Source organism: Cheilinus undulatus, linkage group 4 (assembly GCF_018320785.1).
Source record: "Cheilinus undulatus linkage group 4, ASM1832078v1, whole genome shotgun sequence".
Classification (NCBI taxonomy): Eukaryota; Metazoa; Chordata; class Actinopteri; order Labriformes; family Labridae; genus Cheilinus; species Cheilinus undulatus.
The window spans coordinates 49,991,322-50,013,378 of NC_054868.1; the positions used below are offsets into that span (position 1 = coordinate 49,991,322).

Here is a 22,057-nt window from a genome sequence, read left to right on the forward strand (position 1 = left end):
GTTGCCGAGGTAGTAGAAGAAGGAATCAAGATGCATAGAGAGCTAAAAACAGAACTTTTGGCACTTTAGCAGCTTTTTCGACCCTCGTTACAGACACACGAGAGTTTACTGACAGCTCTCGGAATAAATTTACTGTGATGGTGAAGCTAAGAGCGAGATGTCTCCTTGTCGGTAAGGCTTTTATATGTTCCGTTTACCGTCAGTCTCAACGGTTACATTTTCAGCGCTAGTGCTAACAGTGTTGCTGCTAAACTCACCTCCGCCACTTCAACTGAAGTAGATACCGGAAAACTGGAGAAACACGCAACATGAATCTATCAACTCTTTCTAAATGTACATGTAGATATTACTGACGTCCAGTATTTCTGCCTCACACTGAGTGGAAAGGCACAAGCAGTGACAGCTCTCAGTACTGCTCATGTTTTTACAGCTATTTGAATCCCAAACATCGCTTACGCCGGAAGTGCATACGTATTTATCTGTGCATACTTACCGATATTTACATGCAGTGGTGTAAAAGTAGCGTTCTAACCTAATTCCAAAAAAGTTGGGGCGCCGTGAACATAAACATCCTATCAGATGTCAAAAGTGAGACATTTTACCATTTCATGAAAAATGTTATCTTATTTTTAATTTGATGGCAACAACACATCTTTAGAAATAGTGACAGGACCATGTTTACCATTATGTAGCATCCCCTCTTCTTTTGACAACAGTCTGTAAAAGTCTGGTAAGGAGACCAGTTGCTGGGAGAAGAATGTTGTTCCATTCTTGTCTGATGTAGATTAGGGCCGCCTCTGGCCACGGTGAGGCCCAAAGCAGACTCTGGTATGAGCCCCCCCTACACTGAACGAAGGCCCCCTCACACACGCACCCAATTTTATTTTACTCCTACAAATTGTCTAAAATAACAAAGTCAATTTAACAAGTAATTAAGTCTCCCTGTTTTGTGATTTAACCTGAGATACACACATATGAAAGTTGAGTTGCAATTCATGAGTTACAAATAAAGATGCAACATTATATGTTAAATACTGTCACTGCAGGCTCTTATTTTTCTGGCAGAAAACACTAGGAGCCTCTGGGCTAAGATGTGACCCTGGGTGCTGTGATGTAAGAGTGTCATTCCTCTCTGCCATGTACTTCTTATACAGAAATATAACAGCATACATATTGATACCAGAGATACAATATACACAGCTTAAATTGAACATAAATGTATATCAAATCAATTTCAGGCTCTATGTCACTTCTCAGAAACATGGTTCAATTTCACAGCTTTCCTCTTAAAGCCTTTTTCACTGTGCCATATCGGTGCCACTCTTGTTGACAATATCTTTAGTTTGGTATGGAGCTAGCCCACTTTTTCGTATGTATGGGAATTTTTCCCAGCATCAACATCAACTGATAAAAAATCAGTCCTTGTGCTTCACACTGCTTTCATAATAAATGGATGACAAAGTGATAATATGCCCTGTTTTCTACTTACATAATACTGAACATTAGTCTAAAATACTTTATTATCTGTACCATGTCATATCCATAGTTACTACCACAAACTTCACTGCCTGTTCTGTTGATGTTTGCTCTGTGTCTGCTTAACGTTCAATTATGGAGACACACAATGTACAGTATGGCGCCAACAAACTACCACAGAACTACACAAACACAGTTTATTGCCTTTTGGTAAGATCACATCTTAAATGGGAAAAAATCATCAGCTAACTGAAGAGCAAATATAGCTAGTAAAGCAAACAGTCATTACATTTGTAACTGTGTATGATATTATAAACTGTTTACTGATGTCTGGGCCCCTGCTTACAAACTACAAATAGCTTCTGGGAGTCTCATTTCACCAACTGAATAATCATGATTGGTTTTATTTGTGTTTTAATTGATCTTGTGAATAAACTAAAACTGATTACACCGACCAAAGGTTTGGTATTTTTCTTTCAATTTTAGTGGAAGAAAAATAACAAATTCCCTAAATTAATAATTCTCAAGTAAAGCACAATTACTTGAAATTGTACTTGATAAAAATATGGTACACATGCCAATTCCACCATTCAACCTTTGCCTGCAAGGTAAAATGAATGATTGAACAAATATCCAGTAGACGCACCTTTAATACCCTTGCATACATGCCGAAAAGCTGACAAAGCACAACTACAACACACTTTAACAATGCATGAAATACTCCTTCTGTCTGTCTGTTCCTTTGGGAAAACATGTCTGACTTACGTGTTTTTCTTTGCGTAGGAGATGCTGCAGTGGGGAAAAGTGCACTGTCCCATATGTTCAACAGTGATGGAACACTCTTCCAGAAGAACTACAGCATGGTGAGATCTTAAGAGGTTTGCTTGTTACTGGATTGTTGATGATATCCAGTGTGCTGATACTGATCAGGCAGAGATTATATATACACAGCTTTTTTAGATGGGTGGATGAACGGACGGATGGACTTCATTGATCCCAAACTGGGAAATTTCGGTGTTACAGCACTTAGTTATCAACAGGTAAAGAAGCAGAAGAATAAATACACTGTAAATAAGCATTGAAAACTATGTAGAAAAAAAATTAAGTAAAAGGTTTTAACATATTAACAAGTTATCCAGCAATATTTAAGGTCAGTATGTTATCTAGCAATAGAAATAAAGTGTCAAATTGGTGGATAAATATAAGCACAAAAAATAAGAATAAAAAAAATCTATAAACGCTGGGCTTATTGCAATAGGGTTAAAGAATGTAAACATATATTGCTCGGGGGAAAGCGTTTGAAATGTGCAAGATAAGTAAGACAGCCTGTTATAGTCTGCTTTAATATGAATGGTTGTGTGCAAAGAAGTAATAATGCATTTAGAGAGCAGGTACAGTGTGTTGAGAAACAATCAGAAAAAAGCCAATAAGAGTACTAACTAATAAATGATATGTATGTACAAGATGAAAATGTGCAATAGAACAGAGCAGGAGAAAGCATCATTAATGGAAGCAGATGGTAAAGAACTATGCTGTAAAATCAACCTGCTACTCTTATTGTGACGATCTTCTCAGAGTAGTAGCGGACAACATTTGATTTAACAATGAATAGATGATTTCTATTTTAATAGTTTAACAGTGATGAAAAACTGAAATACCTTTCATTAGTTTGCATGTTCGATATAAGCCAAATGTACAAGTAAGTACACTGCAAAAAATGGGTGCCTTGATATAAGATAAAAATTCTAAATCTGAGAAGAAAGGTACTTAAAAGTAGTGAAATTATCTGCCAGGGCAGTGAGATAATTTGGCTCGATAAGATTTCTTGAAATAAGATTGTTAAATGTAGGAATAAGAAAGTTGGGAGAACCCTTCAAAAGGCTTAAAATAAGTAGAAAATGCTGGTTTTAAGCTGAGATTGCTTAAAACTGAACTTTCTGCAGCCTAAAAATAAATTAAATGTACTCAATATTTAGTGTTTTTATCTTAAATCAAGACATCCATTTTTTGCAGTGAGTGTATTTTCATCTGTGAAAGATGCAAAAATGGAGTCTCAGTGAGATGATTTAGCTTAATATGCTTTTAAAATAACTAATTTCAGGATTTGGTAACTAAGTAAGAAAAAATAGACACATATTCTAAAAAAAAAACTAATAATCTTACGCGTTCTGTTCTTACAAAGAATTTTAGTCTCAAAACAAGTTAAAAAACACTTTTTGTCTATATATAAGATTTTAAGACTTGGTTAGATAGATTATTTTTGTAGTGTAACAATAAAACTAAGCTACATCTGCCTTTTTTTAGAGCTACAAACAGCACTGTAACAACCTGCTGACAGTAGGTGAGCTCTGCAGTGCACTAAAGTTTGACGCCTCTTTGATGAACTTAGACTTTACAATTAAGATTTTGAAGTTGAAGAAATGAGATGAAAAATAAAAAGACTTCAGCTGAGGTAGGTTTGTTCATCTGCTTAAAACTCCACGGATGTAATGTTCATGACATTTGGCTGATATTTCATTTCTGCCGATACCAAAATGATACCAATAATACTGTGCTCCCTAAACTTTGGTACACAAGAAATAAAAGTTTGCAGGTTTGATCCCTCAAGTAAAATGTCCCACAAGTGCAAAATATATTACCTAAGTGACCTTCTTTCCACTGTAAGTCTCCTTGTAAAAAGTAAGCACTGTGTGAGATTCACATCACACAATCATAGCAGAGGAATTGGGTTGTAAAACAGCCGGTTGAGGGATTTAGGGATTGTGCTGTGCTCTGAGTCAGGGACTAGCCACAGGCTTATATTTTTACATTCAGGTGAGATAACTGAAGCTTTTTAAGGAAAACTCGTGAGGGTTTGATTTAGGCACATTGCCTGCCCAGAATAGACAGCAGTATGTCAGTATTTTGGGAATATTCTGATCCTGGTGCTACAAGTGCTACAATATTTTGCCTGTATTCAGTTGTTTAGTCCTGGCTGATTTCACAGCAATAGTTTGGCAAGTTAATTGGCCAAATCAGATGCTGTAGATGTCTCTCCATCTCTGATCAGAGTAATGATAATTGCAATATCAAGTTCTTGTAGCTCATACAGATGAGTTGTCTAAGTGTTTTATTATAGGCAGGGCTTAAAGTATTGCAGCACTGTGCTTTATCTCCTGTGTGAGGCTGTAAGAGAAAAATACACGTCAGTTTGTTGTGGATGCAATTTGTCCTGTTTAAATTTAAAAGGTTCACCTACCAAAACAGCTTTTGCTCTAAATCCAATTCAAATTCATCAGACGAAGTGAAGATGTCATAAAGAAGCAAATACAGAAAAGATAAGAAATAGAACAGAGGTACGGTGAATACAGTAAAGACGTAAATACAGAAAAAAAGAGAGATGTAGAAAGTGAGAAAACAAGCAAAACATCAGTAGTTAATAAGATACATCTGTGGTAGTTCTGGTCATAAATTCACTTCAACTTATTTTCTTGGATTTGACAATAATTTTGGTAGTAACTGTGCGAAAAAAACTGGTGAAGTCATTGTGGGGCGGGAGGGCAGTCACCCCCTAGTTGGACTAAAGTAGACAAAAATTCTGTCTTTGGTGGACTGTAAGGGTACAGAAATGGAAAAACTGACCTCTAAGTGGATGAATTTGACTAAGTGCACTTTGGTGCCCTCTAAATAGACTGAATTTGACAAAGAGCCCTCTTTGGTGTACTACAATTGGAAAAAATGTTAAACTGCCTTCTTTCATGCCATTTAAATGGACAAAAGTAGACAAAGTTGCCCTCTTTGGTGCCCTGCAATTGGACAAAATTCGATAATGTGCCTTTTTTGGTTCCTTCTAAATATACATAATTTGACAAACTGCGGTTGCCCTCTGAATAGACAAAAGTAGACAAAGCGCCCTCTTTTGGTGTTCTCTAAGTGGACAAAAGTAAACAGTGTCCCTTTTGGTGTTCTCTCAATGGACAAAGTAGACAAAATACCCTCTTTTATGCCCTTTTAATTGACAAAAGTAGACAAAAGTGTACTCTCTGGTTCCCTCTAAATGGGCAAAAGTAGACAGTGTCCCTTTTGGTGTTCTCTCGATAGACAAAATTGGCTATAGTGTCCTATCTGGTTCCCTCTGAATAGGCAGAATAAGACATAGTTTCCTCTTTTGGTTCCCTCTAAATGGGCAAATTTTGACACAGAGCCTTATTTGGTGTCCTCTAAACGGACAAGAGAAGACGAAGTGCCCTCTTTGGTCCCCTCTAAATGGGCAAATTTTGACACAGAGCCTTATTTGGTGTCCTCTAAAAGGACAAGAGAAGACAAAGTGCCCTTTTTGGTTCCCTCTATATTGACAAATTTTGACACAGTGCCTTATTTGGTGTCCTCTAAATGGACAAGACAAGACAAAGTGCCCTCTTTGGTTCCCTCTAACAGACAAGAGAAGACATAGTTCCCTCTTTTGGTTCCCTCTAAATGGGCAAATTTTGACACAGAGCCTTATTTGGTGTCCTCTAAACGGACAAGAGAAGACGAAGTGCCCTCTTTGGTCCCCTCTAAATGGGCAAATTTTGACACTGAGCCTTATTTGGTGTCCTCCAAACAGACAAGAGAAGGCAAAGTGCCACTTTTTGGTTCCCTCTAAATAGGAAAATTTTGAAACAGTGCCTTATTTGGTTCCTTCTACATGGACAAGAGAAGACAAAGTGCTGTCTTTGGTTCCCTGAAATTGGGCAAATTTTGACCCAGTGCCTTATTTGGTGTCTTCAAAATGGACATGAGAAGACAAAGTGCCCTCTTTGGTTCCCTCTAACAGACAAGAGAAGACATAGTTCCCTCTTTGGTTCCTCTAAATGGACAAATTTTGACAGAGCCTTATTTGTGTCCTCTAAATGGACAAGAGAAGACAAAGTGCCATGCTCCTGCTCTAAATGGACAAAGTAGACAAAGTGCCCTCTTTGGTGCCCTTTTAAATTGACAAAAATAGACAAAGTGTCCTCTCTGGTTCCCTCTAACAGACAAAATAAGACATAGTTCCCTCTTTTGGTTCCCTCCAAATGGGCAAATTTTGACACAGAGCCTTATTTGGTGTCCTCAAAACGGAAAAGAGAAGGCAAAGTGCCACGCTCCCTCTAAATGGACAAAAGTAGACAAACAGAGCCTCTATTTGGTGTCCTCTGAATAGACTTAAGAGAAACTGCCCTATTTGCATCTTTTAAATGGGCAAATTTTGACACTGAGCCTTATTTGGTGTCATCCAAACAGACAAGAGAAGGCAAAGTGCCACTTTTTGGTTCCCTCTAAATAGGAAAATTTTGAAACAGTGCCTTATTTGGTTCCTTCTACATGGACAAGAGAAGACAAAGTGCTGTCTTTGGTTCCCTCTAAATGGGCAAATTTTGACCCAGTGCCTTATTTGGTGTCTTCAAAATGGACATGAGAAGACAAAGTGCCCTCTTTGGTTCCCTCTAAATGGACAAATTTTGACAGTGCCTTATTTGTTGTCCTCTAAATGGACAAGAGAAGACAAAGTGCCATGCTCCTGCTCTAAATGGACAAAAGTAGACAAAGTGCCCTCTTTTATGCCCTTTTAATTGACAAAAATAGACAAAGTGTCCTCTCTGGTTCCCTCTAAATAGGCAAAATAAGACAAAGTGCCCTCTTTTGGTTCCCTCCAAATGGGCAAATTTTGACACTGCCTTATTTGGTGTCCTCAAAACAGACAAGAGAAGACAAAGTGCCACGCTCCTGCTCTAAATGGACAAAAGTAGACAAATTGCCCTCTTTTATGTCCTCTGAATAGACTTAATTTGAGAAACTGCCCTATTTGCATCTTTTAAATGGACAAAATTGGACAAATTGCCCTTTTTGGTACCCTATGAGAAGAAAAAAATTTGACAAATTGCCCTCTGTTAGCCCTCTTTTGTGCCTCTGTACTGAAAGAAGTTGACTCATCACCCTCTATGGCACATGCCACATTTTGGATAAAATTGAATTAAGTGCCATAAGTGTTTTGGTATTAAGATAACTTTATTTCAGCTGTATGACAACTTTTTGTGCCCTGGTGCGCCAGAGCATACAGCAGGTGTCCATTTTTTTATTGTCACCCTGCCCCTTAAAAATCCTGAGTCTGCTACCGTGTGTGATTAAGCAGTAACAGGCATACTACAACTAAAAAGTATTGACTGCATAAGTGAACAACTTTTCAGAATGACATTTCTGTATCATAAATCCTTATTTTTGATCAGCGTTATGTAATGTTCTATATTTTTGTGAGTTATACACCATTATCATGAAGATAAAACAAAAAAGGCTTGAAATATTTCACTTTATGGAGAATAAATCTTTGATATAAAAGTATTCATTCTTCAGTTTGACATAATTTTACCCATGTCAACATTTTTTTGACTTTCTGATATTGTTATGCAACAACTGCAAACATACCGCTAATGGTTAGTGATACTCAAGATCATATAAAATACCTGTGCTTTTGTTAGTGAAACTCCTTGCAGGCTTTTCAAGGTCCTGCAGAGGTCTACTAAATGTACTAGAGGAATCACTGAAGTGCAAAACAGCATAATGTACCAATTAATGCTGATGCAGAGAAGGCTAATCTGCATTATTTATGCTAATCTGCACGAGGGAGGGAACTGTGTCATTAACCTGACTCTGTGATATATGGGGTCATGGCTGCTCACTGATTCCCTCTGTCAATGTTTCAGGAGCTGCTCACTAAAAGCACTCAGCACTCATGCTAGCTAATGCAGGTGCATGCAGTACAGGGACGAACACAGCATTAATTCTTGAGTTTACTTTGAATCCTTGTAGCTGGTTATGGTACAGAACGGGTTGGTGGGTAAAATACGGGACAAGATCCAAGTGTGTGAGTGAGTGTGTGTTTGTTCAGCTCTTCCTGCTGTATCAGCAGTATTGGGGGTTCTGAGGTGACAGGAACGTCGATAATTAATACAGCAGGATTCTGGAAAGCCACCAGAACAGGTACTTAACAAGCACAACTCCACTCACACACACTCACACTGTACTACAGCAGTGTAGACTTTCTTCAGTCTGCATAGGCCCATACCCCCCTGTTTGTGATGCTGGACATGTCTTCATGTTGAACCACTCAAGCACTCACAAAGTAGTAAGGCGCTGACATAGTGCTGCATTCTTAATTTACACTTGTCCAGTGCTGCCTTGAGGAAAGCCTTATTAAAGCATCTACACGTCTGTATTATTTCAGTATCCAAAATCAATGTAATAAACAGAACATGCAACTGAAAGGTGTCAGTTTCACACTATATAGATGGAGAGGTACATGGAAAGTTAAGGGACCTCCCTACCTGTAGATCAAGACCCAGAGTCCACCAGTCACCACTTCATTAGCTGGATGCAGTGCAACAGGCACCCATGGGAGAGTGCAGGTCACACTCTCTGCTGTTGCTATGCAACTGTTGAAACACCTACTGAAAGAAAGCTGCTTGTTCAACTGTATATGATAATTTTCAACTTCATTCTTCTAAATAAGAACACAAGGAATAATTTCAGCACTCCAGGTGTGACTCAAATGTTAATTTAGTACTTTATATAGCACTTTAAACTAGAGCCCGACCGATTGATCGACAGGCCGATTATTCGGGCCGATTATAGCGTATCACAGATTAATCAACATCGGCCAATATGTAGCCGATAAATTCACTTTTTTGCTGCGCTCTGCTCCTGTGTGTCCCTGCTGAACTCAGCCCGAGTGCCTAGCCCCTCCCCCTCACACACAAGCCTCGGCTGCAGCAGAGAAGAGGACTAAGACCAGAGAAACTGCATTTTTTTACTCCAGGGTAAGCTGTGACTTTTTACAACAATATAACATTACACTTTAGTGCCCCATGACAATAACGTCCTGTGGAAACATGCTGTTAGGGCACGTCAAGGCGAGCATGCTAGTTTTTTCACATAAGTTTTAGAGAGCGTATTACAGTATTTTAAGGTCGTCTAAGTTGCATCTTTGTGAAATAAACAAAGATAAATGCGACTGTTAATTCATGTCCACCATTATCTATTATAAGACTATTACACAGCGATAAATGCAACTATTAATTGTTGGATATATCGGTTATCGGCCAATGTATCAGATATCAGCTTTTTTTTTAGCCCCCAATATCGGTATCAGCATGGGCCCCAAAAATCCCATATCAGTCGGGCTCTACTTTAAACAATATTTTTGTCCTTTTTTAATGAATATTTGGCCACCACAAAGAAAATCTGACCCTTATAATTTGCCGGTAAGAGTTAGTGTAGGGCTTGAGTTAATGCATTGGTTTGGTTTCAGACATTACTTTTGAATTGTGGTTCAACAGAATCATTTTAAAACCAAACTAGAAACCAGCCTGGACTAAAATGATGGTACCCTTGACTTAATGTTTTGTTGCACAACCTTTTGTGGCAACCAATGCAATCAAGCAGTTACACTCAATGAGACTTCTGCACCTGTCCACAGGTATTTTTGGACCACTTCTCATTAGCAAACTGCTCCAGCTGTCTCAGGTTGGAAGGGTGTCTTCTCCAGATGGAATGTTTCAGCTCCTTCTACAGATGTTAAAAAGAAGGCTACTTCAGAATAGGACCCATAACCTGCAATTGAGGACAAGTTTTTTGACACTTGGAGGCACGTTTTGTTCCAGAATGCCTCGATAGTCTTGAGATTTCTTTGTACCCTGCACAGATTTGAGACCAGCAGTGCCAGATGCAGCAAAGCAGCCCAAGAAGAACATGACCAGCATCCTCCATGTTTCACAGTAGGTTCAGGTTTTGTCTCACCTGTCCAAAGACATTCTCCCAGAAGCTTAGTGTCATGTCAATATGCAGTTTGTCAAATTCCAGTCTTGCCTCTTTTGTGATTTTCTTTCAACAGTGGAGTCAGTAGTCTTCCATTAAGTCCACTTTGGTTTACACAGCAACAGATTGTGGGTTCTTAGATTGACGTACCTTGACCTGGGAGTACAACTGTCTTCTTAGCTTTCTATGGTCCACGTTCAGTGATAGCAAACAGCACAGTGTCTACTTTTTACCCTTTAAATAGGCAGACTAACTGATTACAAGTTTGAAGATACCTGTGATGCTAATTACAGGAAACACCTTAGTTTGACATGTCCCTATGGTAAAACTATTTTCAGTCCTGTCTAGGGGTACCACGAATTTAGTCCAGGCCAGTTTCATTAGTTTGTTTTTAAAATGTTTCTGTTGATCCACAATTCAAAAGCAGTGTTCATTATTGTTTTTATTTATTATTACTTTTGTCAGTTTCAATTTATTTCAGTGACCATTGTGAAGGGTACCAACAATTTAGTCCACGTGTGTATTTCCTTTTTTAATCTAGAATTAAACAAATGGCATAATGTTCAATGTGCCTAAAGTTCCTTATTTTCTTTAAAATAAAAGCAAATTTTTATCCATGTCTCATCCCCGTCTCTGTCTCAAAGGCCTGGAGACTGCTGGGGGTTTTTAGGCCCTTGAGACATCTACTCACATCCACCCCTACCGTGTCCTAAAGGTGTGGACTTTATTTGCCCCTGATCATATGCAAAGGCATCTAGATCACTTATAGGGGTTGTGTCAGTCCTTCTTACCGCTCTTTCCAATCCAAATGGTGCCCTTAAGCAGGCTTACTGCCACATGTATGCCTTATTTCAGCCTCTGTTTTTGGCCTAAACATGCCTAAAAGTTCTGCACCATAAAATTTCTGTACTGCATGAAACAGTCCGTCTTGTGTGTTAGGTTAACTAGTTTATTTATTTCTATTTATTTTATTTATCCAGGGACAGTGTGCAATGGCATTGATCATTCATACAAAGTCAATGAAAACATGGTTGCACTAGATTTAGCGAGTCGCTAATTCTAGTATTTCCCACATAAAACTGACACATAACATACAGTCTAAGTATTTCCCACATAAAACTGACAAATAACATACATAAAAGTACCAAAAACAAAGGCAAGGCAAAAGTTGACTCTTACCTGGCTGCAGCTGTGTCAAAGCCACTTTCAAAATGAAAAGACAGCTACCGAATATGATTTTGACTCATTTTTTTAAATGGTCACAACAGCATCTCAAAAATAACGAGACGTACTGAAGTCAGCAGAAGTGCTCATCAAGACAGCTGAGGAGAAGAGGCAAGTCAAGGCTGTGCTTTGTGTTATCTTTCGATTTTGTGGGCTCTCAAAGCATCATAAACACATCACCCAACATGACTCAGGTGAACTGGCAGCTAAAGCAGAATTAAATGTGCCAGGTAGAATTTTGTCTGTAACATTTCACTGCAGATGGAAACAGGGAACAGCATGTCCTTTCCATTCTGAGTAAAGACGAAGAATGCAGCACTCTGAACAGTTACTCCTGTCTGGAGACGTCGAAGTCATCCCTGATGTTCTTCAACTTTTGATTTTGAAGGGTAGCGGAAGCTGTCGGCCATTCAGCTCACGTCCTCCTTTGAAAATGTCAGACAGCCCGTTAGCAATATTCCAAGCTTATTTGTTACTAATAGGCCCTCATTGACATTCCAGTGAGAGGCTTCCTATGCACCACACCAGCTCATTAGACGCTGTGGGACCGCCGCACCGTCTGTGTATGTGTATGTAGTGTTTGATCTGTGTTATGAACTGTTTCTGAGTATGAATCAGGTAAATGTTAGTCCTGTGTGTGTTTCTGTTTGTGTTTGGCTGAAGCACGGAGTGTGAAATGTCTGTGTATGTGTTTGCAGAGTCTGAATCTCTGGCATTTGATACGCTCAGTTAAGTGTGAGCTCAGGAGATCAGATCAATTTAGAGTTTGGTGCTGATGTGAACAAACCTTCACTTGCTTTTTCAAGGTCACCACTGATCTCACACCGGTGGTTTCACAGTGGCGAAAGGTAGCCTGCAACCGTCCAGTCCACTTATGACTTCATTAGATCTCCAAGCCTGTGAAGAACGTGCATCTGTCAGAAGAGCATATTTACCGTATCCTGCTTTCTCTCCGCTGCCTGCGCTCTAATCTCCTTTTATATCACCCCTGTACTTCTATGTTCTGCCCTCTTTGACTTTTGAAAAATATTAACCACTTATGCCGTAAATATCTACACTGAAATCCAAAGACCTTTTCTAGGAACAGAAGAGAAAACAGGATCTCTAATTATCAGAGGTGCACCAGTGTGTTGGTTAAACATCAGTATTGATGTGACTTGACAATTGACTTTGACATGCCCCTTGAAGACTTCAGACATGAATCGGACTCAAAGTTTGACATTAAGCTGGCATTTAGTTTGCATTTCTAATGCATCATAAATATCAGCTTAATGCCCTTCCCGTTCCATATAATGTATAACCCTCCATGTCTGCGTGAAAGGCGTCATCCCAGACATCTAAAATACTTGTCAACTAAAGCCGGGTGGACGCTGTGCGATTTCAAGCTGACCATACGATGGTCGTGGCAGAATGTTGTCTCACACTGTGCGACTGGATTGTTTATGACGCACGACCATCGCGCACGAGTTGTGTGCTCACACTGTACGATCCGATGCTCTTGCACGACCTTAGTGCTCACACTGTGCGACTAGAGTCGGTACGGACTGTGACAGAAACCCGCGGAGTTTCCTTTTTTAAAGGCTCACACATTCTTAATGGAGCATATCCTCTCTCTCCCCCCATATCTCTCCCGCTCTCTCTTTTTTGTGCTATCTTTCCCTGTGTGTGTGTGTGTGTGACAGAAAGCACATCTGTGTCTGCAGGTGCAGCGCAGGTCGGCAGATAGGAGTATTTCCTGTGAGTTTATTTATTTAGCAGGATGCATCAGAAAGTCATTCCAGGTGTTGTCATGGTAATTTAGGACGCTGTCTGAAAAAAATCCTCCAAAGTTGTTTATTCTGCGTTTCTGCTCTGACTGTGAAGTGTCTGGGGTCGTACGACCAAAATATCAAACATGCCAGAAATCCTCATGACCTGATCGTTAGGTCATAGTCCGGCCATGGTCGGCCGTCGTATGACCCTGTACACAGCACGAGAAATGATGCCTGATCCAACTGAGAGCCAAATTCGTGGCTAAATCGCAGGAAAATCGCACAGTGTACACCCAGCTTAAGGCTTTTCTGTGAAGAAGGCGAGACTTGAACTAGCTTAAAGTAAATCTTTGCTAGGGCGGAGATGGCCTATTGGTTTAAGGTGCGCCCCCATGTATGCAGGCGACCTGAGTCCAAGTCTGGCCAGTGGCCCTTGTCACATGTCTCTCTCCTATTCTCTCAAACCTATTTCTGATTCTCTCCAATATCCTCCTCTATCAATAAAAGCAAAAAAAAGAAAAAATTAAATCTTTAAAAAAGAAAAGTAGATCTTTGTTAATAAATACTCAGACAAAGAGTTTAATTTTAGTCAAGAAGACTAAAACAAGACTAAAATGTTATGGCTTGACTGATTGACTCTAGCTGGGTTTCCATTACAAATTTTCACAAAATAAATGCGATATTTCTTAAATTTTGACAAAGTACAACCATGCTTTGAATGTGTCTCCATTGAGGGCAGTTTTGGGCATGAGCCTTGCAATTCTCATACAATCTCATCTCGCGTGAATCCGCTGCAAGGAAGCTCAAAACATGTTGGGTGTTGGTAGGGTTATGATTACATCTACAGCAGTTGCCTTGACAATTTTAAACCAAAAATGAAGGCAACAGGTGATAGCTCAGAGGCAAAGTCTGTATGTATGGCAAAAGCCACGTCTAAGGGTATAAGGATGATGTTAAGAAAAGTCTCATCTCCACTTCTGTCCACGCGTACCACGCCATGTTGTGTCAGAGTGACTGGTCATGTGGCACCGTACGTCCCATCCTGTGACTTGCAAGTGCAAAAAAAGTGTTTCCATTACACTTTTGCGATATACTTCTATATCAACACATCTGAAAAACCTCCTCATGAGAGCGTAAAAACTTTTTAGCGATATTTGAGAAGTTTCCATGACCAGTTTTTTATTGCACAGTTTAGATTTTGTGTATTTCTAAGGGTAATGGAAACGCAGCTAATAACATCCAAGAATTTCTTCCACTGTGTGTTCAATCTGTCAGATAACTGACAGATGAGGAGAGAGCATTCAGTGTATTCAAAGAAAATAACTGTTGAGTAAAAGCAAAGACTTAAATAAAATGGCTTTTAATTACTGAAGCTGGACTTAAATGTTGTCAAATTTTTGTTGACTAGAACTAAAGCAGGAGTGAAAAAGACTAAAACATGACTAAAACTAAACACCATTTTAATCTAAAGACTAAGTATAGAATAGTGTAGGAGTCACACGGTAATCACACTACTTATCATTTTTTTCAAATATTGCTGTCTTACAACAAAAAAGGCCAGTCACCTCTGTCCATCCATTCATCAATCCATCTTCGTCCACTTATCCAGGGTCAGGTTGTGAGGCAGCAGGTGAAGCAAGTCAACCCAGACATTGTTCTCCCTCGCAACACTTTCCATTTCCTCCTGAGGGATTCCAAGGTGCTCCCAGACCCAGTGGGATACATAATCCCTACAGCGAGTTCTGGGTCTGCCTCAGGATCTCCCCCAGAAGGACATGCCCGGAAAACCTCCAAAGGAGCAGCTACTCGTAGTTCCCTCCATCTGAACTCCTCACCCCATCTCTTAGGCTGAGCACAGCCACCCTCTGAAGAAAAGTCATTTTGGCTGCTTGTACTCATGATCTTATTCTTTCAGTGATTACCCAGAGTTCATGACAATAGGTGAGGGTTGGGAGGAAGTTTGACTGGTAAATCGAAAGCTTTGCCTGCCGGTCCAGCTCCCTCTTACCACAACAGTGGGGCTCAACACCCGCAGAACTGCTTACGCTGCAACAATCTGCCTGTCAATCTTCTGAACAAGACCCCGAGATACTTGAATTCCTTCACCTGAGGCAGAGACTGGACTGGACAAACCGTCCCAGTGCCTGCTGGGCAGGGAGCCAGCAGAACCACATCATCCACAAAAAGCAGAGACAGAATTATTAGTTTTCTGAACCAGGATCCATCCTACCCCTGACTGCGCCTCGAGATCCTGTCCATTTAAATCACAAACAGAATCAGAGACAAGGGGCTACATTGGAAGAGGCCAACATGCACTGGGAACATGTCCGACTTTGTGCTAAGCAAAACTCTTACTTTGGTTATACAGGGGACCAGATGGCGGCCCCAGGACCCCTGTATTTCTGCAGTACCCCCCGTATGACCCCCTGAGGGATACAACAGTAAGCCTTCTCCAAGTCCACAAAACACATGCTCCCTCAAGAACATTTATTTTGAGGTAAATTTGGAGCCATAAAAGTAACAGACAGTAGCACAATAGAATTATCCTACTTAAAACAAATGTCAGCGACTGTCAAATGGAGGATTCACCTGAGGGTACCCAAACAGAAATACTTATGAAGACCAGATTAAAATAGTCATTTCAGATGAAAGCTTTAAGTATGGAAAAACCGCGAGTCAACCTGTTTAACTTGTTGAAATTATATAAGGGAAAACAGCTTTTAGCCAATAACAGTTCTTTGCCAAAAGGACCAAAGACTAGACCACAAACAACAGCAAAACTACTAGCTAGCAGTAAATGTCAGCCCAGAATAAATGAAAACCTCCACCTTTAAATTTTTCTTAACCTTTAAGACTCTCACTCTGTCTTCATTGTTGCCACTGTTGGGCCCAAAGGGGGCATGTTTCTCTCTTAGGCTTCAACAGAGCTGCTGTTTGTCTCCCTAAAGGCTTTTTTCTTTATTGAGATGTTAAGAATAATAAGATTCAGAGTAATGGAGACACATGAGAGAAGCTTTCACAACGGTGAAGCTGCTTTCAAGCCAAGCCAAGCTGCTAATTAGTCATGCTTATGTTTAGACATTAACAATAAATCAAACCAGACAGTTTGTTTTGCTACTGTGTATAGTGTCAACTCTGTGCCAGCCAAACGTCTCTTTTCTTCCCCTCTTTGTCTTCTCTTTTCTTTCCTTTTTTCTTGTATAAAAGCCAAAGTGGGGAGAGTATTGGAGCTGTAAAATGTGTAATAACAAGATCAGCCACAATCTGATTTGACTAACAGGAGCTTTGGGAGAAAATCGAAGAAACAATGAATTTACTTCAGGGAATGTGGCTGATAACTCTCTCACTACAGCTTGTAAAGAACACTAATGGAGGATGGTTTTACAATCATAGTCTAAGACTTTACAACAAGAAGGAGAGATCAACGGCAGGTTTTATTAAAGTCTTTCAGCTTTGCAGAAGCATTAATTCACTTCTTGGTTGTGTTTGATTTGTAGACAACTGGAGTGGAGCTGCTGATGAAGTGTGTCAACATCCCAGAGACCAATGACAGTGTGGTGAGTCCAGCCAAAGCACCCATTTTCCTCTGTAACTGCACTAAAGTCTGCCACACACTTAAAGAATCTTTAAATCTTAACTGGTTTTAAAAATGCAGGACCCTGCACACGGCGAAATAAAAGAGCAGACTTAACAGCTTACAGTGTGTGGTGTGCAATGATATGACCAACACAGTATACCACACAACTACCAAAGTCTCCACTCTAAAAAAATCATTTTGCAATGTCAAATGCAATTTCACAATCAAAGAGTTAAATGTGGTTAGCTGTTACTTGCTACATCCAATAGCAATTTATGCCTAGCTCCTCTCTCACTTCTATTGTTGCATGTTTTTCAGTACACATTGTACAAACATGTCGTTGCCACAAATCGACAATTTGGCCCTCCATTTCTGACCTCCATCCAACTTCATACTTCACGTTAACCATCATTGCCATGGCTGTGTTTGTTGTGCTTCCTCCTTAAGTCAGCTTGCATCCTGATTTACTTTTTTCTCACTTCTATGTAACATCCACAGAGTTCATACCCCACACAACAGGATTTCCAATCATAAAAGCTGAACATTTTTAACATCTACCTATGTTCTATAGTTAGGGCAGTGCCAATCATCTTCCAAGCCAATCAGAAAGATTGATAACTCTTAACACACTTCACCCCACAGATAATCTTTAGAATCATACAATAACCAGGCCTTCGATGGTTGGGGGTTGGGGATCAGACCCTAAAGGGTTAGGGCTGGAGGCTTGAATAATGTCCTCAAAGGATGTTGTTGTGTAGAGCCACGAAATCCTGATGGAAATTAATTCAGTCATTCAACATTGAGAAGATATTGAATTCTAAAAATCTGGGGTGATATCAGATGATATATTTGAAGGAAAAAAAACATCAACATGCCAGGTATGCATGTTGATTCCAGGAATTTGACCTTGATTTTTACACTGGGAATCCCTTTGATATTTCCATCTAATGGTTTAGCTGGCAAATCATGCACATTCCTAACAGGATATGAGATGATACAAAACAATATACGATACCATATTATTTCACGATACAATACGATGCAATGCAGTAAAACAGTGCTTCCCAAAGTGTGGGCTGGGACCCACTGCTGGGCCCTGGAGCTACTGCAGGTGGGTTGCTGGAGGCTTCTCTCCTCATAAAAGCCATCAACTTGATTTTGGAAATTGAAATTAAGTTTTAAATGATCATAAAATACTTGATTGCATGTCAAAAGGTTTTTTATAGTTCAAGAAGTATCAAAAACACAGCCAGGAGATTTAACTTAAATGCCACCTTTTCAACATTTAATACGTGAGACATAAATGTTACTTAGAAAGGGTTTGCAGAGTACATTTAAGGATATTAAAATTATAAAACAAAATATAGGTGACTTTGCAGATGCCTGTTGAAACCAAATAAATACTGGTGGCTCATTTATTGTACTTAATGACTATGCAGACACGTCCTTGTGGCGTTAATATCATTTAATACTAGGCATCTAATTGGTACACATGGGAACCTATATTATTGTCTGTCTGTTACTAGATGTGTTTTTGTGGTTACTTGTCTTGTGTTTTGTCTGGATTAATTTTTTATGAGTTGCACTGAGCAGATTTTTCTCAGTGTTTTTGCCCAAGGCAAAGTTAACCTCTGGACACAAGAATATTTAATCTGAATTTAATACAATGCGATTAACTGTATTGCCCCCTACTGCTGTAATGCAGTGGGATCAGAAGCAATGCGAAGTAATAGGATGTGATGCAAAAAGATACTATACAATATAAGACAATACGATATGATCCAAAAATATAGGATATGATACACTATGATATGATCCGATACATTATGACACAATATAATATGATACAATATGATATTATATGATATGATAAGTACAATACAAAACAGTATGATATAATAAGATGCCATACATTATGATATGATATGACACAATAGGATATGAATGATACATTATGAAGTGCGGTACACTCTTTTGCCCCCTAGAGGAACTGGTCTTGGACTCCAAGTACTGCAAACATACAGCTGCCTGAACAGTAGAAATATAAAAAAGATATAGGAAACATCAATCAACACATAAACAGAGAAGCACAAACACAAAGGGAGCAAGGACCTGGATCTTGTCAAACTTTGGCTTATTGGTTAATAAATAGGTTGTTTTGTCTTTAAATGATCTGACTTTTTAATGAGATTACTTTTTCCTGATTCACTAAGGAGTAAGTTAGTAATATTTATTTGTCATGTCCCCTTTGTTTTTTCAACCTTGAACCCAGCAGTATGGCACTACTCTTTCAGTAACAGCATTTTTAATTTTCTACCCTGATGGTGACAACCAAATAAAAATGGCTGCTGTGTGACAGTGGTGAATTGTGCCATCCTCATCCTGTGTCCACCACGCTGCTTAAACTTTTATGATAGTCGTTAAATCAATGACGGAGGGTGGTGATAATTGGAATGCATTCATCAGTGTGTGAGAAGTTTTCTTAGACTTTTAATGTTGTTAGTTTCTCATCTGTATTCACCGAGCATCAGGGGCCGCATTGTAGGAAGATCAGTTATGCTTTAGCTAAAGGAACAGGAAGTTCAATACCATGTAATTTGTCTAGATCTCCATGTAAAACAGCTTTTCTTTTCTTTCTTCTCGCCTTTCCCCTCCAGGAGCTCTACATCATAGACTCGGCAGGGAAGGAGACATTTGTGGAAACCTGTGAGAAAATGGTGAGACTTTTCTCTCCAAATTTCACTTGTTACATTTGCATGAAACTACAGAAATTTACCATCCAGGCCTCTTCTTTTTCTTCTTCAGATACAGAGCAATCTTAGAAGGGAGCACTGAATTGTTAGTTATTTTGTTTCAGAAGTAGAAAGGGTTAAACTGAAATAATAATTACTTTCTATCCCTTCGTTTTTATCACCCATCCCTTGACTTTCCACAGTGGGGTGAGCTGTCGTTGCTGTGCCTGGTCTTTGACTTGACCAATGAGCAGTCTTTTGCCAACTGCGGCCAATGGATGGAGAGAGTCCGCGCTCACTGCCAGGGTCGCCAAGTTTCAGGTGGGGACACACCTATTTATGCCAAGATCAGGAGAGCTCTTCTCAGCTCTACTCACAGTACAGTAAAGCAGAAGGAAGGTTTTCTTGGCTTTTCTCTTCAGTTTGGTACAGTATCTGTACAAATTATTCACCCCTTGTATGTTTCACTGTTTTATTAATTCCTTAAATCAACCATGGTCGATATAATTTGGCTATTTTGACTAAAAAATGTACCAAAAAAACCTCCTTAATGTCAAAATGAAAGCAGATTTCTTAGTAATATCAATTAAATAAAAAAATATATATAAGGTAGAATAAGTGACTGCATAAATGTTCACCCCCTTTAAGGTGACTGAGCTAATTCATCAGAGATCCAGCCAATTGGTGATCACAATTAGTGGAATTCAACTCAGGGCAATGAATGTCCCAAGTGATTGTAGTATGGAAGGTCTGGTTAATTAGTATTTCTGGCTACCATCACACCATGAAGACAAAAGAACACTCCAAGCAACTCAGAGAAAAGGTTATTAGAAAGCATATGCCAGGGCATGGATACAAATTAAAGTTACAAGGAACTGAACATCCCTTGGGGTTCAGTTAAATCTGTCATCAAGAAATGGAAGGAATATGGCACATGTGGATTCTTCACCAGTCAGAGCTTTATGGAAGAGTGGCAAAGAGAAAGCCACTGTTGAAGAAAAGTCAGATTAAATCTCAACTAGAATTCACCAAAAGGCATGTGGAAGACGAACTTCTGACGAACAAAGAAGAACTTCTTTGGTCTGATGAGAACAAAATGTTGCTTTTTTGGCTATCAGACAAGACACCAAACACTGCACATCACCACAAACAGACTATCCACACTGCGAGGTATGGTGTTGACAGCATCATGCTGTGGGGATGCTTCTTGGCAGTCGGCTTTGGAAGGCTTGTAAAGGTAGAGGTTAAAATGAATGCTGCAAAATCTGGTTTCATTTTGATATTTAAGACTTTTTTTGTGTTTTTTTTGTAAAAAAAACTAGTCATATTGTCCATGAGATTTATAACATCAGTGAAAGGGTAAAACATCCAAGATGTTGAGTATTTTTATAAGAAGAGGGACAGAAGTCAGGGACAGAATCAAAATACTATCAGTTACGAGTGGTTTGTACTCCAACCCTATAACAACTTTGGAGTATTCTGAATTTCGGTGCTTGATTTTTTGCTTCTCCTCTATTCTTGTGTTTTTGTTCTTTGTTTTTAAGAGTAGCACAGCAAATTTGGTTGTATATTGTGCAATGACAATAAAGGGTATTCTATTCCATTCTATTCTATTCTATTTGTCTGTGTCCCAGGTGTACTAGTGGGCAACAAGTCAGACTTGTCAGCTCGACGGGAGGTCCAGGCATCTGTTGCCCAGGAGTGGGCCCAAAGCCAGGGGTTGGAGTACCATGAGACATCAGCTGTGAGTAAATCTAAAGATGAAGATTATAGTTTACCTTATGGGCTGTATAGTGTAACTGCATGAGGAGCAAACACCATCAGTCATCACATCCCTGGGGCTTTGTGTCTGTCTGTTGCAGAAGGAGAAGGAAAACTGTGATGCCCCGCTCCTCAGTTTAGCCCGATCCTTCCACTCTCTCTACAAAGAACGTCTTGAGACCATCCAGAACCTCAGCCCAGGCTAGAGCCCACACAAGTCACACATACACAGTCATATAATAACAAACGTGTTTTCCATTCCAAAAATTTACAAGTTTACATGTGAGGATGTCAGGTGATTGACAGAAACTGTGTTGCTTTGTATCATCCTACCTGCAGGCCCAGCAGAGCCTAGCTTGTTCTAAAAAAAATATTTTGAAATGATATTGAATAAACTTGTTTTTCTATAATAAAATGTGTTGTCTCTTATCAGCTAGACGCTTCCTCTGCAGAGATAGTAGGGTTCACTTTAAAGCTGGTCATTACTGGAGCAACAATAACACATTTCAGCTTGTTGTGGAGGAAAGAGCAGAGTCTGTCCCTTTTCTGTTCTTTCTTTTCCAGATGTCTGCTCTTGATTTTAGCAGGGCAAAAGGTAAAAACTCTCTCTTTTGTTTCCAGATATTTGTCCTCCATTTTTAACTATTTTGAGTTCATCCAGTGTCACACTTTCCTGGTGAACATCATGTCTGATGACACTGCTGTTTGAACTATTTTATGACAAA

At 39.4% G+C, this 22,057-nt stretch overlaps 1 protein-coding gene across 1 annotated transcript; it reads left to right on the forward strand.

Annotated features, from left to right (window-relative positions):
• Window positions 1-21,678, forward strand: ift27 (intraflagellar transport 27 homolog (Chlamydomonas)). Its single transcript, XM_041785947.1, has 7 exons — window positions 1-171; window positions 2,260-2,339; window positions 16,760-16,819; window positions 19,497-19,556; window positions 19,775-19,892; window positions 21,206-21,315; window positions 21,434-21,678. The coding sequence occupies exons 1-7, from the start codon at window positions 138-140 to the stop codon at window positions 21,536-21,538; spliced, it is 567 nt and encodes a 188-aa protein (XP_041641881.1). The 5' UTR covers window positions 1-137; the 3' UTR covers window positions 21,539-21,678.
• The last annotated feature ends 379 nt before the right edge of the window (window positions 21,679-22,057 follow it).